The following is a 13,408-nucleotide window of genomic DNA, read 5'->3' on the forward strand; positions in this document are numbered from 1 at the left end:
GGTCAGGCTTCACATCTGATCTACTACGTAATTGGATTTCTACTTTTGGGCTATATTTGGTTCTACCTGGTTTAGCCTCTTGTTAGCAGCCATGGTGGTGTTCTTCTACGTAATTTGATCTTATTGTTTTATAGTCCTAACTTGACATGATATTCACATTGCATGTAAGAATAAACTCGCGGGTTCAGGTTCCAGATAATTGGCCCAATTTCTGATCCACAAAATAAACAAATTGATTTCAAAATGACAATATAGGTAATCAAGTATTTGCCCAGGAGGTATCTACCTTGGAAGAGATTTGATTGGAAGCAATATAATATATTATCAAGTGCGTATGTACATGTGCTCTGATAAATGAAGAAAACTCGTCGTAGCCGTCAGAAAAGGCTAAATTTATAAACTGAATTAATTCCCCGAAGCCAATCCCAAACATCCGACGTCACTGTCATGAACGGCACACCAAAACCGCCGCCACGGGCTCCTAAGTATCCCGTAAACCGCGTTAACCGTATAAGACACCCACAATCTCCAATTGACAGATCTAGAGTCACGGTATACGGTATTACATGTACATTCCCCGTTACCGCTCGGGCCCCACCCTTTCACTCCCTTCAGCCTCTACCAAATCCAGCGAAAACCAGAAGCCACAATCATCAGCCGCGTCTACCAGAATCTCCGTCCCAAGCCGGTCAGATACGCCAACGTCATACGTTCCCCAGCCAATAGAACGGACTGACGGCGGGTCGTATCCGCATAACAACAGTTGACTAATGCAAGCCCTCTCTATATCTCCGTCTGTCGGAACGATTAAAGTTTTAATTGCTGTTACAACTACTGGATTAAGTAATGGATGTTCGATGTGCACTAGTTTATGATAATGTTAGTAATTATTTGGCGTGCAGATGTCATTGTGTTCATATATAACCCCGCAGTGTTGGATAACCTGGCTTGAGGGGTATAGTTACGGGAGGAGGGGTATACTATATGGTGTGTGAGTGGGTAAGAAACTATATTTTGACGTCGGTTCGTGAGATGACCAACTATATCGATCTTCACACCTGTCAGCCGGATGGTCTAGAGCCCGATGGGCTAACTATGGAGCTCTACAACAGTTCGTCTGTGTTGGATATCGATATATCGGAACTAGTCCTACAGACGATCTTCTGATACTAGCATACTATGTTGTAGTCGTAGACGTAAACGGTATGTTAACGGCGCGCTGAAACAGGAGAAGTTGCTCTCTAGCTCTCGCGTATACGGTACTAGCTATGGATTCTGAATCGTAAGTCTACCGGCATGAGCCGTGTATCGTCACTCGACTTCTGAAGTTAAATAATACAACAATTGATATCATGATAGCTATAACATCCGATCGACATCCCGATGCCATAATTTTTTTTTTTTTTTTTTTTTTTTTTGAATTCAAGAAAAAGAGTGAACAACGTCGCACAAGCAATCAAGGTCTCCTCCCTTACCTCCACAAAGCCAAGACCCGGGACATTCTAGACCCCCCTTCCCAACCGTCCCAGAATCCAAAAACCTCAAAGCAATACAACTAAAGACGTTAACCCGAACCCTTCCCATAAACCAGGAATGCTGCATTGGAAAGAGTGTAACCCCCCCCCAAACTGCGTTGCACAAATGCACGTTGTATTTTTTTTGCGGAGAACACTCCCTTGCTCTAAAACCTAGTCTAGTCCCTCCTAAGCCGTCTCGAATGGCTAAACTCCCTCGTATAGTATGTATGTCGACCCGTTAGTTAGCGAAACATACTAGGCAGAGGGGGCAAGGAATTCTGCACCCCTATCGCCGGATTCGGTCATTTCCTTGGGTTCCTGGTGCGAGTTCTCCATTCTTTCGTGCCTAGACTTGAAACGGGGATGGCCGTCGAGACAAAGCACAACATATTTCAAGCACCACAAACCTTGTAAGGAGGGTTTTGAGTCGAGATAGCGCTCTTGCTCTCTACTAGCTGCTTCGATATTCGGACTATGCATCCATCCTGCGTATGTAGACGGAGAAGTGAGAAAAAAGAAGTATGTATATCGTGAACTCGGGACCGTATACCGTGACTTCATCTTAAAAGAGCCTAGTTGGGTAAATTTGGGGGTCCTTGATGGTCTCTCGTAGAATCCCTTTTAGCTTTTTCGGATGTATCTTTTATAAGATCCCCAGCGGGGAGGTACATGGGTACGATACATAGGCGTATACATATGCAGTAGACATGCATCGGAACGCAAGCCATGATGCTTCGAGCTTCCCCGAGCCGTCATAATAATACCAGGAAGGGTATAACCAACAAGCCCTTTCCGTTTCGCGAAATCGTTAGTTAAGGGGAGATTCTGTGATATTTCGTAAGAAAATCAGAAGTGAAAATGTGGGGTCCTTTCAAGGTTTTGAGGATAGGGAAGGAAGAGCTAGGGTATATTATTTTGGATTTCAGTCGCATTTGGCGCTGCGGTAAATGTGTAGCCTTGAACGCTTTTTTCTCTCTTGTGATTTCTGTTGAACAGTTAGGTTATAGGCGTGGGGAAATGATGTCCTTTTCATGGTCTGTGCACCCAAGGATATGGGAAGTAACGGCCTTGCACAAGGGTACCTGTTATCTGATATGAGTACTTTGGTTTAGCCGTTCGCTTGGGGGTCGAATTAGACATTTCCAAACGAATCGATATCGATGTAACTCGATGCATCGAAGGATTCTTGAGATGGATCTCAAAGGTATTAAAAAACCACATATCATCATTATCATGCGTTGACAAGTCGAAAAACTCTTTTTTCCCTTGTCGTATAGGTATACATGTCGACGAAGATTACGGTGCTGTTCCGATGCACCTGGAATTAATCAAGATTTTATTGTATCCCGAACTTCTCATTCTATAAACGAAAAGAAACGCTCTTTAGATGGGAAGAGCAAAAGTACTTACTTTTGGTCCCTTGGAGGCAAACCAAGCTGGTCGCTTTCCCTGCATCCATCATGCATGATGCAGGAAAAAAAAAAAAAAAAAAAAAAAAAAATTTATTCGTCCATGTGACTAATCGCGGTCCAATATTATCACAAAATAGGTGCATGTAACCATCTTCTTCATGTATCTTTCGTAGGCGTTATCGAAGAAAAGGTACCCTTGCTAAAAAACAACTTATTATCCAGTAGTTTTCTTTCTGGTTAAGTAAAACAGGAAGAAGAAAAGAAAGGAAAGGAAAAGATGCCAAACGCCACTAAATCTCTTGTCATATGGAATTTAGAGCTGGGAAACCCTTGCCCGCGAGAAGGACCCCATGCCCTGTAGAACTTCTCGTTTATGCGAAGCACCGCCAACCAGATAAAACCCAGCTTCTATCTTCAGAGCGAAATTCCTCCAGACAGGCAAGCAAATAATGGTATGCAGATGCGAGCCCCAACAAAACTTGCCTATTGGCTATAATCCAACGTCATGTCTTTTATAGCTAAATTTAAGCTGTAAGCAACAATAAAACAGAAAAATAAGTTCGAACTATTCCAAAACTTGGTCTAGCATGTTGGTTTAATGGGGCTGCTATTTCACTTCTCTTTTTAGACCTTCTTTTCTTTAGAGATAATCGATAACCACCAGCTCGTCCTTTTATTGAGATCCCGCCTAACTTTTTTGCCCCGCCTTGAAAAACTGATCTTCGGTCAAAGTCCCGTCAGGACGCTAGTGTGGTAGACGACGAGCTCAATACCAAGGCCCGCCGATCAGACCAAGGATTGAGCTTCTCACACTTTTTCCCCCGAAATTTTTTTATTAATTATATCTTTCGGAGAATCGCAATCGCAATCGCAGGGCGGCCGCTCGGGGACCAGTTTTCGCGGAATTAGCTAGCTAGAGTTAGTTGTATTAGCGATAAGGGACCCAGTTCCCAAAAAGAATGCGAAGCTGTTTCGGGGTAGCATGCACATAGTTAAAGCTTTAAGTTATAAAATTTTAGTAGGTGATAATGACATCAGACAAGGTTCTCGATCCGAGCCTATACCCTTGGATCTTAAGCTTGTTGTCTTTCTTTGAAGAACTCCTTGAAGGCTAAAAGCTCCGTCATGGGTCGCGAAATTCTAACATTTTGTACACAGAGGTCACTTGAAGAGTCTCGGTTATCACGATACAAATTAGGAACGATTGTCGTTTTTTGGAAGATTGATGAAGAGTAGCTGATGTTTCAACGATGAATGTGTGTGTGTGTGCGTGTGTGTGTGGCCATGAGGAGGGGCTGACAGATACATAAAAAAAGTTGCATGTGATCCTAGAAATCGAAATTCACATTCAAAAGAAATAAAAAAGAATAAATTAAAAGTGAAGCAAAGATGCAAATGTTGTCGCGAAGAAGATCTCGGATTGAGAATTCCGTTGGCTTGGTATCGGCGGCTTGCTATAGCTTCGATATCCGCACGGCTCTTTTTGGAGAATCTATAAAAATGGCTGCTGTTTTAATTCGTAGGAGGGCCATGGAATGCGCCCATGTCTCGCTTCGTCATGCAGCCATTCAGGTCCGGCTCTTTCTTACTAGGGTCCTTTTTCAATGAACGGTTTGGAGCTTGCACTTTCGAGCTTTCTAGACAAGCAAAAACCGCGCACAGTATGTACCGTGTATATTGAAAAATGGGATAAAATGGGGGTAGTAATAAGTTCTGGAATGCAGGAATGTGGTCAGGTATACGGTAGTCACAAACAGAAGGTGGCTCCACTATCTAGAGATACTTCGTTGCCTCTTCAAGATGGTATACCAGCCTGCGAGAATTATAGAATATGAGCATCGGATTCGTAAACCCTAGGTTGCTTTTTTATCACAGCTCCGGTAATCTTTCTTTACGCCTTTCCATGTTAACAATTAATCAGTGTAAGTTCGAGGGGAAGTTCCAACTGTCTCTCGCTAGGGCCGACTTTCGCGGAACCGGCTCTTTTTTTGAGGTAGCCAGACTTTCTAATTTCTAAATTAGAAGAAATCTCAGCCTCGTTATGTAGACGACACATGACTAGCATTATTCTGAGTCTCTTTGATGTGAGCGAGGGGTAGAACGGTTTGATTCCAGAAGTACCAGTATACTGTAAGAGTATCTGCCCTTTGAAACCCTGTCAAGATCTTACCTAACCCGATTGCGAACTATTACTAGGTTAAAATCAATGAGGGCTGGAATTAAGTGGTTCCCCGCACACCGCGCCGCGGATCTCAATATAATGTACATACAGAGATGAGGGAAAAGGCACGATTATATCATCTAACCAAGCCAGGATCTGCGAATATTGTGCAGATCGGCGTGAGGGAAAGATATGGCTTCTGTCAGCTTTGTGACATCGAGCGGATGTCCAAGTTTGATTCATTATCATAAGGCAACTCCAAGGATGATAAGTATCGTATATAAAACGGTGGATGTATATCTCCAGCTTTTGCTCTTCGAGAAGAACATTTGAAGATGTTGTCTCGAATAGGATTAGTCTGATGAGCCAGAGATGGGATGAGACAGCCAAACAGATAAGGGAATCCATTTTCAAAAAGAAAATCGTTGGAGCTCTTCACTTTTTTGTGTGTGCTTGGATCTTAGTTTTGTCAAGACCTTCTCCACATGGTCATGGCCACCAAAAGCTGGATATTCTTCCCTGCCTATTGCGACGCATTGGAGGGGTGGGAAGAAGGAGCGTCTCCGATTCGCGTCAGCGGTACAAGAGACAAAGACAGACTAATTTCAAAATAGCTTCTAATGCTTTTGTTCATTCCGTCTTATATTGACGGAAACCCATGCTTAGCTCGAACCAGTTGGAAAACTCGTGATCCTGAAAATTTTCTTCTCCATTTGTGATAAGAAAGAAAGACACCGCGCGCGAGGATTATTCTCTAACCCTGTGTCTCCGTAGACGGAATTCTTTGGCATACTTGATCTCGTGAGGGCGGCTTTTTTATCCCTAGGCGATTTCGTCTAGTGGCGTGGTACTTGGATAAACTGCTTGGTACATTTTTTTTCGTGGTTGAGTGGGGCTGAATCAAATAAGAGCGTTGGCAAAATACCCCAAGGCCATCACAAGGGTATCACAATCTGGTCAAACCGTGGCGTACATTCCATGCCTCAGAATCCCGTTCCCGCAGTCCGTTTATCGGAGCGAGAAATCTCAAGGCAGCTTCGATGAACGGAAAATATTTTTTTGTAGACGTAAAATATAGTTTATTGAGGGTCTATGGTCTGATCATAAGGAGACTTGGAGCTTAAGCGTTACTACAGTAAGCTACCAGAGTAGTAATAGCTTCGAGAACTAAAGCAGGTACTGGCGTTCATCTGTCCAATATCATCTGAGAACATTTGCAATTGGAGGAAGACCTGGCCCGTTTTGCTACATAGCAATGATATTTGCCGCGCAGGCCCCCGGATGTCTCCAAGCGTGTATGTACTCTGGTACTTACAAACCCAACCAAGCTCAATCGGAAGGAGGCACAAGTTTCCCTCATCATGCCATGAACGTAGCTAGTAGTGTTTGCCGTCTGATCTTCCGGAGGAAGAGGAGCTGGTGAACAAATGGAACTGATGATCGTAGGGTGCCTATTAATATATTGAGGGGGCTAGATCAGAGTAACCCAATGGATCTATAGACGGTCGAGAAGCATGGCGCCTATGAGGCAGCATCAGTAGAGGAATTTCAACCTCGAAGTTTTATCATGATATATGTATAAATGTATCCGTATGCCGTACCAGCCTGTTCTGTCTGTCTCAAGCAGACTACTAGAGTGTGAGTGAGAGAGAGAGAGAGGCGTGGGATGCCCAATGCAGGAGGAGGCTAAGTAGCAAAGTGTTCCCCATCCACTGTCGTCATTTATCTTACCTAGCGGAATCCCTTTTCTCTCTACTGCAGCAACCTCGGTGAACCCATGCCTGCGTCCCACCCACACCCACACTCACACCCACAACCGCGCCAAACAAGACATACCCCTCCACATACCTTATTCGCTACGCCAGAGCAAGATGTGGTACTTGCTTGTTCTTTTTTTTTTTTTGTAGAGGTCCTCCCGGCACCAGTTCTGATCCTGGTCGAAGAATGGGAATCCAGATGATATAATTTGCAAGAGATCATCTCGAGCCGACGAAGAAAGAGTGGTGCTCTATTTGTCGTCTGATGTCGAGCACCGGCGAACCTGAAAGTCAAAGATAATGCTTATACTTATATCCAGCATCGAATATCATTCCCAAGACATCCATCCTCTTTTTTTTCCCACCCTCAACCCTCTCACCTTTTCCCCTATCAATAACATCATCGCCAGAACGAGGGGATCAAACAAAAAATAAAAGAAAAAGTAAGCACGCACAAAAACCTTCATCTTTGGAATTGTAGTCGAACTCGAGAAACCTTGGAGGCAAGCATGGGCAATTTACCTTAGCTGTGGAAGCGAAGCACCTTCCTGTTTCCTCGTTTTGGGCACCAATTAGAAGTCGAGAACCGGCATTATCAGCCAGCATTTTTATTCTTATTACCCGTATATACACTCCGCCGCCGACGTAAAAAAAAAAGGCCTGTGCAGGACAGAGACCGGGACCCATACATACCCTCAGATTTTCGACAAGCTTTCGGATACAATCTTGCTGGAGGGGTGAAACTAAAACTGGGCGACAAGCACGAACCAGGAAGCACAACAGAGATCGAGATACTTCCCTTCTGGTTTCTGTACCCCATAACGTCTGCAGGCGGGTACATGAGTGCCCTGATCCTTACATCGACCAACAAATCGCAAATTTTTTTCTATTTTATTTTATTTTTGACGGCCTTCTTATCCATTCTAGTTATCGTCGAGGAGAGGGCATCCTGATAGCAAAAAGGTAATTTCTGACCTGTTTCTGGACCTTTGAAGCATTGTTATATACCTGTGGAGCATATGCTGCAGGGTCTCCGGCATATTTTTGACTCCCTGACCCTACCTTTACCTTACCTTGCCTGGCCCATCGTCGCTTCCCTTCCTTGGGAGCTAAATGCTGCTTGCTGCTTGCTTGTTTTGGCCTCGTTTCCCAACATCCCTCATCCCTCTTAACCTGTTCGTCCTCCACCTCCACCTCCAATCCTTTCTCTCTCTTCTCTCCAACCATCCTCCAGAAATCCTCCTGCCCGCCAGGATTTCCCATAGATCTAGAGATCTGTAATAGATCCTAGAATCTTTAAAACCTCGAGAAGAACCTCCTTGCAGGGTATTCTTCAGAGGTCCACGGGTGCCATTTTATATCCCGTGGCCAGTTTATCGACGACAGCCCCGATTTTTTTTTTTTTTTTTTTTGGCGGTCGACAGTTTATCCTTTCTTCTATTTAGTTTTTTGATTACACGAATTTTATTATAACGTATGAAGCCTTCTTTTTTTTTTCTTGCTCGAAAAATTGTTTAGTCTGGTATATTGCTTTTCGTCTTGTTTTTTTTCTTGTCTTGACTTGTTAGTTGGAGGCTTTACTGGATCTGGAACCACCTTTCCCCTCCTGACACGATCATACATTACATACATACGCACTCCTCTTCCTCCCTCTCCTCATTGTCACTGGCAGTCATCCCACCGACATGGGGATGTCGATACCAGACTTCTCACCCGCTTAGGGCGAAGTTAGGTAGTAGACATAGATAGAATTTGGATCTGGAAGCTGGAGAGAAACATTAGAAAAGAGGCAGCTGCACTGCACCTACCCGTCAAGATCAAGGTGGAATTATTGGCCGACTTGCAGGTCGGTCAGCTCCTCATTTCTCCAAACAAACCACCCAGGTCGGCTAGTGTGGGCCAGTAATAAATTACTTGGTCCTGACCGAGCTCGAACTGCGGTCGTGAAACGCTGGGCCGTGTGAGTGGTGTTTAAGGCTGGTTCGGTCGGTCAAACCGCCACTCTTTGGCTCCAGTCAGCCCTCCTTCCTCCATCCCATCCCATCTTTTTTTCTTTTCATTTTCAACCCCCGTTCTTTCTTTCTTTCGGTCCTCCCTCCAGGCCTGAGATCGAGTCCAAGCCGAAGTCGAATCGACAAGCTTCGTCGACACCGCCATATTCGTTGTCGTCTTCTCGGTCTTTTGCCCTTTTTCTGTCGTGGTTCCGTCACCTGGCAGTTACCGAATACCGCTGCCTGTCATCCCAACTCCACCTGCCACACACCACACACCTTTACCACTCACCTGCACACTGCACTCTTCCACCCCGCCATCTTGGAGACGAACAAGACGCTTACATGCCATTCGTATATTAAGTAACGCGGTTGGATTGCTACTATTGCTTCTGGTCTCTGTATATCCTATATTGTCCGTCTCTCTGTTCTGGTTTTTCGCAATTATCATTCACTCTTCGTTCGTTCCGAGGCGCAGTCCGAGGATATCGCGAGAACATCCGGGCCTGGGGTTGGAAATACATTATTGCATTGCAATACAATATAAACAAACAATAGAGGCACTGCTCTTGTCGAAGAGATTCACTTGAGTTCCTATTGTATTTGTATTTGTATTGTATTGTATCGTATCGCCTTGTACCATTCTGGCCTTTCTATCAAGTCCAGATATTCTCTTCCCAGGAGGCAATATTGCTAGAAATATCCTACTACTACTCCTCTTACATACTTCCTATTATCCCCTGAAAACTATAGAAAAAAGAGAAGAAGAAGAGGACATAATATCATTTCGTCATAGTCATTTCGCTCTAATTGCCAACGGACCTCCTGTCTGTCGGTCTGTTGTGTGTGTGTGTTTCTTTCCAAGCTGCTTCAGGATATCCCTTCATCGTCATATGTCTCTGTCTCTGCTGTGCCTCAAATCCAAGAACCAAATCCAGTCAAGCCCGAACCGAAAGAAGTTTATGGGATGCAAGTAACAATAATAATAATTTGCTAACCGCTGTCCTAATCCAAGAATAGTCACACTCCCTTTGAGACGACGATATCCTTTTATTCCTTCTCCATTTTCGTCGGAATTAACTTTTCGGCGGAACCCAATTCCTAACCTCTCAAATCTCCAACATATCTTACAACATCCACCATATGTATCGCTAAGATGGATCGTGAAGACGGGTAAGGACTTCTGCTTTGTTTTGTTTGTTAATTTATTCCTCTCGGATACGTGCTTCGGCTGGCCTGGCCTTAGCCCTGTTTGGGGAGCCGACCGGGTTGGAACAAAACCACCACAACAAGTTGCAACCATTAGTATATCCCAGACGACGACGTCAACTAATCATCATCATTCTTGTTCCTAGAAACTACTTCATCAAACATCTGGCGACCTACATCAGGACCCATGAGAAGGCCCTCGCCAATGCTCTCCAACTACAAGCCCGGAGGCCGTCCAGATCGGCCGATGGCCAAACATCTCCCACCCATGCTCCGGCCACGAGCCCTTCAGCATCGAGTGCGCTCGCCGCTGCATTCTCACTCCCATCTCTATCCTTCACCTCCCAGAATCTAAAACCAGCCAAACTCGCCCTTACACCTCATCATCTATACTACCTCCTCGACCGATTCGATTATCTCGGAATATCCGTGGGTCCCATGAACGTTCGGCTCGAAAATATCCACGCTGAAACTGCACCCGGAAACTACGTATCATTCCTCGACTCGGCCCAGCGTGCCCGACGGACAAAATCCACCGATGCCTTATCGATACATTCCGTCTCTTCCGTCAAGAGTGTCATGTCTGGCATGTCTTCCCTTTGGAACTCGTTTGGACTGGGATCCAGCTCCGCTTCAAAGCAAGAGAAGAACAAACAGGCGATAAACATGGACCTCAAATACATCTATTCCGCTTTCACCAAGATACCCTGTCTCAAATTATGTCCTGATCCGAAAGCTCGTCTGATCAGTGGCTATGAAGAATTCCCCTTCGACACTGCCGTGCCACTTTTGGCATTCAAGAATGTCACTGCCCTCGAAATCGTGGACATTGATATCAGACAGTTTTACGGATGGGATCAAGTTGCCGAAAGAGTCAGGAGTCTTGTCGTCAAGCGTGCTTGTATTGAGGATCCAGCCGAACTTCTCATTGCTATTGTTTTGGATGATATGGATAAGCGTAGGAGACGCTCCTCCAAGAACCAGGCATCGCCATTGAGCTGGTCAACACCTAGCCCTGGCCTGCCACTAAGCATCGATGCTGGTTCTACTCCTGGTTCTCCAGGAAAACACGGAGCGGAAGAGCAGGGTACAAGTGTCGGCAGTACCAGTTCGACAATGCGTGATCGTTCCGCTGTCAATCGGCCTGTCTCGCGAAATAGAGATAGGGATAGTAGCAATTCGCCTACTCGTCCTAATAGCTCTCGAAGCAGTTCTACTACTAACAATAACAGCAATAGCAATAACCACCATGGTGGTCACCACGCCCACAGATCTCATCGGATGCGACGGTCTGACTCTGGTAGCAGCCGTGCTTCTTCTAATGGCACAAATCAATATGGCACGACCACTCAGAGCATCAGTTTGATGGGAACTCTTCCTTCTAACAAATGGCGTTTCCTCCGTCACCTCTCCCTTGCAGATAACTCCCTGACGTCTATTTCCTTCGTTTCTCTTGCACCTCTTGCTAATTCCTTGACATCCCTCGATCTATCATCCAACCTCTTCCTCACTGTCCCCGATGCTCTTTCCACCCTAACCGCTCTCCGTGCCCTAAATCTCTCCAACAACATGATCGACTCCCTACACTCCCTCACCCGTCATCCACTCCCCGCAATTACCGCCCTTAACCTTCGTGGAAACCGTCTCCAGTCTCTTGCTGGGATCGAGAGACTCCCCTCTCTCGAACGCCTCGACTTGAGAGAAAACAAACTATCCGATCCAATAGAACTTGCCCGATTAACCAATGCCCCCAATTTTCGGGAAGTATGGATCTACCCAAATCCATTCGTCAAAACCCATAATTCCACTTACCGAGTCACCATTTTCAACCTCTTCCGAAAAACACCCGGCTTCACAGAAGATATCACGATTGATGCACAAGGACCTGGAATGATGGAGAGAAGACAGCTATTGGAACGGGTAGCCGAGCCAATCCCGGTACCCGTTGTCAAGCCAGCCGTAACAACAGCTCCTCCTCGCGAGATCGTTCGCGAGGTCAGGCCTGTTCCTCTCACCCATTCGAGAGCACAATCAGAAAAGGGCTTAATCACGACACGGCCGACGGACGACCTTAGTCGTGCAAGAAAAAGGGGCGCCAAACGACGAGTCGTCGAGCTTAGCAAGGGCGATGGCGGTTCCGAAATATTTACGACAGCAGATCGTGCGCCGACATTCTCACCAGCCGATTTCCACGTTCATCGTCAACCTATTGGGCCTTCGATACCGACATATTCATCTCGACCTCAATTTCCTGCCTCGCCACCTTCACCTCCGACATCGATACGGAAGAGTCATGCTATAAAAATTGATGCGGAGACCCCGCCTACTCCGCCAGCCAAAGAAATCACTCTTCCTACTAATTTAACACCCGGCGAGGATTGGACACTTAAGGGAGACGATTATAAGAGAAGGGTTGAGCATTTGAAGAGCGAATACGGAAATGGGTGGCTCAGTGCCCTCGCCGATGAGCGATGGAATAATAATCCAAGGGCCCCTCAAAGCCCTCCCAATCGAGATGCCCAGGGATCTCGAAGATAGCATCACCTCTCTCACCCCTCACATCGATCGACTTTTACCCACGATACCCACTCTCTCGCCCCTAACCCGTATAACCTCCGTCCCTACGCAATTACGAATCACGGTTCACCCCCTTGCGCTCCTAACGGCTGATATACCCTCATTCTCCCTGGCGGATCACTGTACGATATATGTCTATGACGTTTTTTACATTTCTCCCCGAAAATTTTCTTCTAGGCTGTTCGTTCAGACCATCCACTTCGGTGTTTTTAACTTTTCTTTAATACTGTATGACATGATGATGTATTATCATTCTCTGTTCTTCAGCATTTCCCCGTCCCGTGATTGCTTTTGTTTTGCCCAGCATCGTTCTTGTTACTTCTCTCGCTGTTTTTGTTCTTGCATGATTCCCCTTGGGCGGTAATCAAACCGGGTTTCTTTCTTAGCTTACTTGTTGCTCCCTTTGGCGTTTATGCTAGCAGTTTCATTCCAATCTCAGGACGCTATAGATTGTTCTACTTTTTATTTCTTTTACATTCTTACCCTCTAATTATACCAACTAAAAAGGAGCGAAGATGTTCAGAACTTAAAGGTGTTTCTTGAATTTCTTCTTATTTCTTCTACTTTTTTTCTTTCTATTTTCTATTTTACTCTTTGGATGTTCAGTGGGGGTGATGTGTGTTTTCTTTTTTTATTTTATTTTTTTTATTTTTTTTCATGTTTTTCAGTATTTTTCTTACTACCCTGCAAATGCTTGCTCGTGATAAGCCTTGTGCAGACCAAAAAAGACGGGGGATTTTCGAGGGAATACAAAATTTTTTACTCTTTCCAAAACTATTCGCTG

General features: G+C 45.2%; 1 protein-coding gene across 1 annotated transcript; it reads left to right on the top strand.

Annotated features, from left to right (window-relative positions):
• Positions 1–9,994: 9,994 nt before the first annotated feature.
• DFL_001974 (uncharacterized protein) lies at positions 9,995–12,585 on the top strand (the record flags this gene model as incomplete). The annotated part of the gene is made up of 2 exons (XM_067630687.1): positions 9,995–10,011; positions 10,194–12,585. The coding sequence occupies 2 exons, from the start codon at positions 9,995–9,997 to the stop codon at positions 12,583–12,585; spliced, it is 2,409 nt and encodes an 802-aa protein (XP_067493307.1).
• Between the last annotated feature and the right edge of the window lie 823 nt (positions 12,586–13,408).

Source organism: Arthrobotrys flagrans (genome assembly GCF_004000055.1).
Source record: "Arthrobotrys flagrans strain CBS H-5679 chromosome Unknown unitig_3, whole genome shotgun sequence".
Classification (NCBI taxonomy): domain Eukaryota; kingdom Fungi; phylum Ascomycota; class Orbiliomycetes; order Orbiliales; family Orbiliaceae; genus Arthrobotrys; species Arthrobotrys flagrans.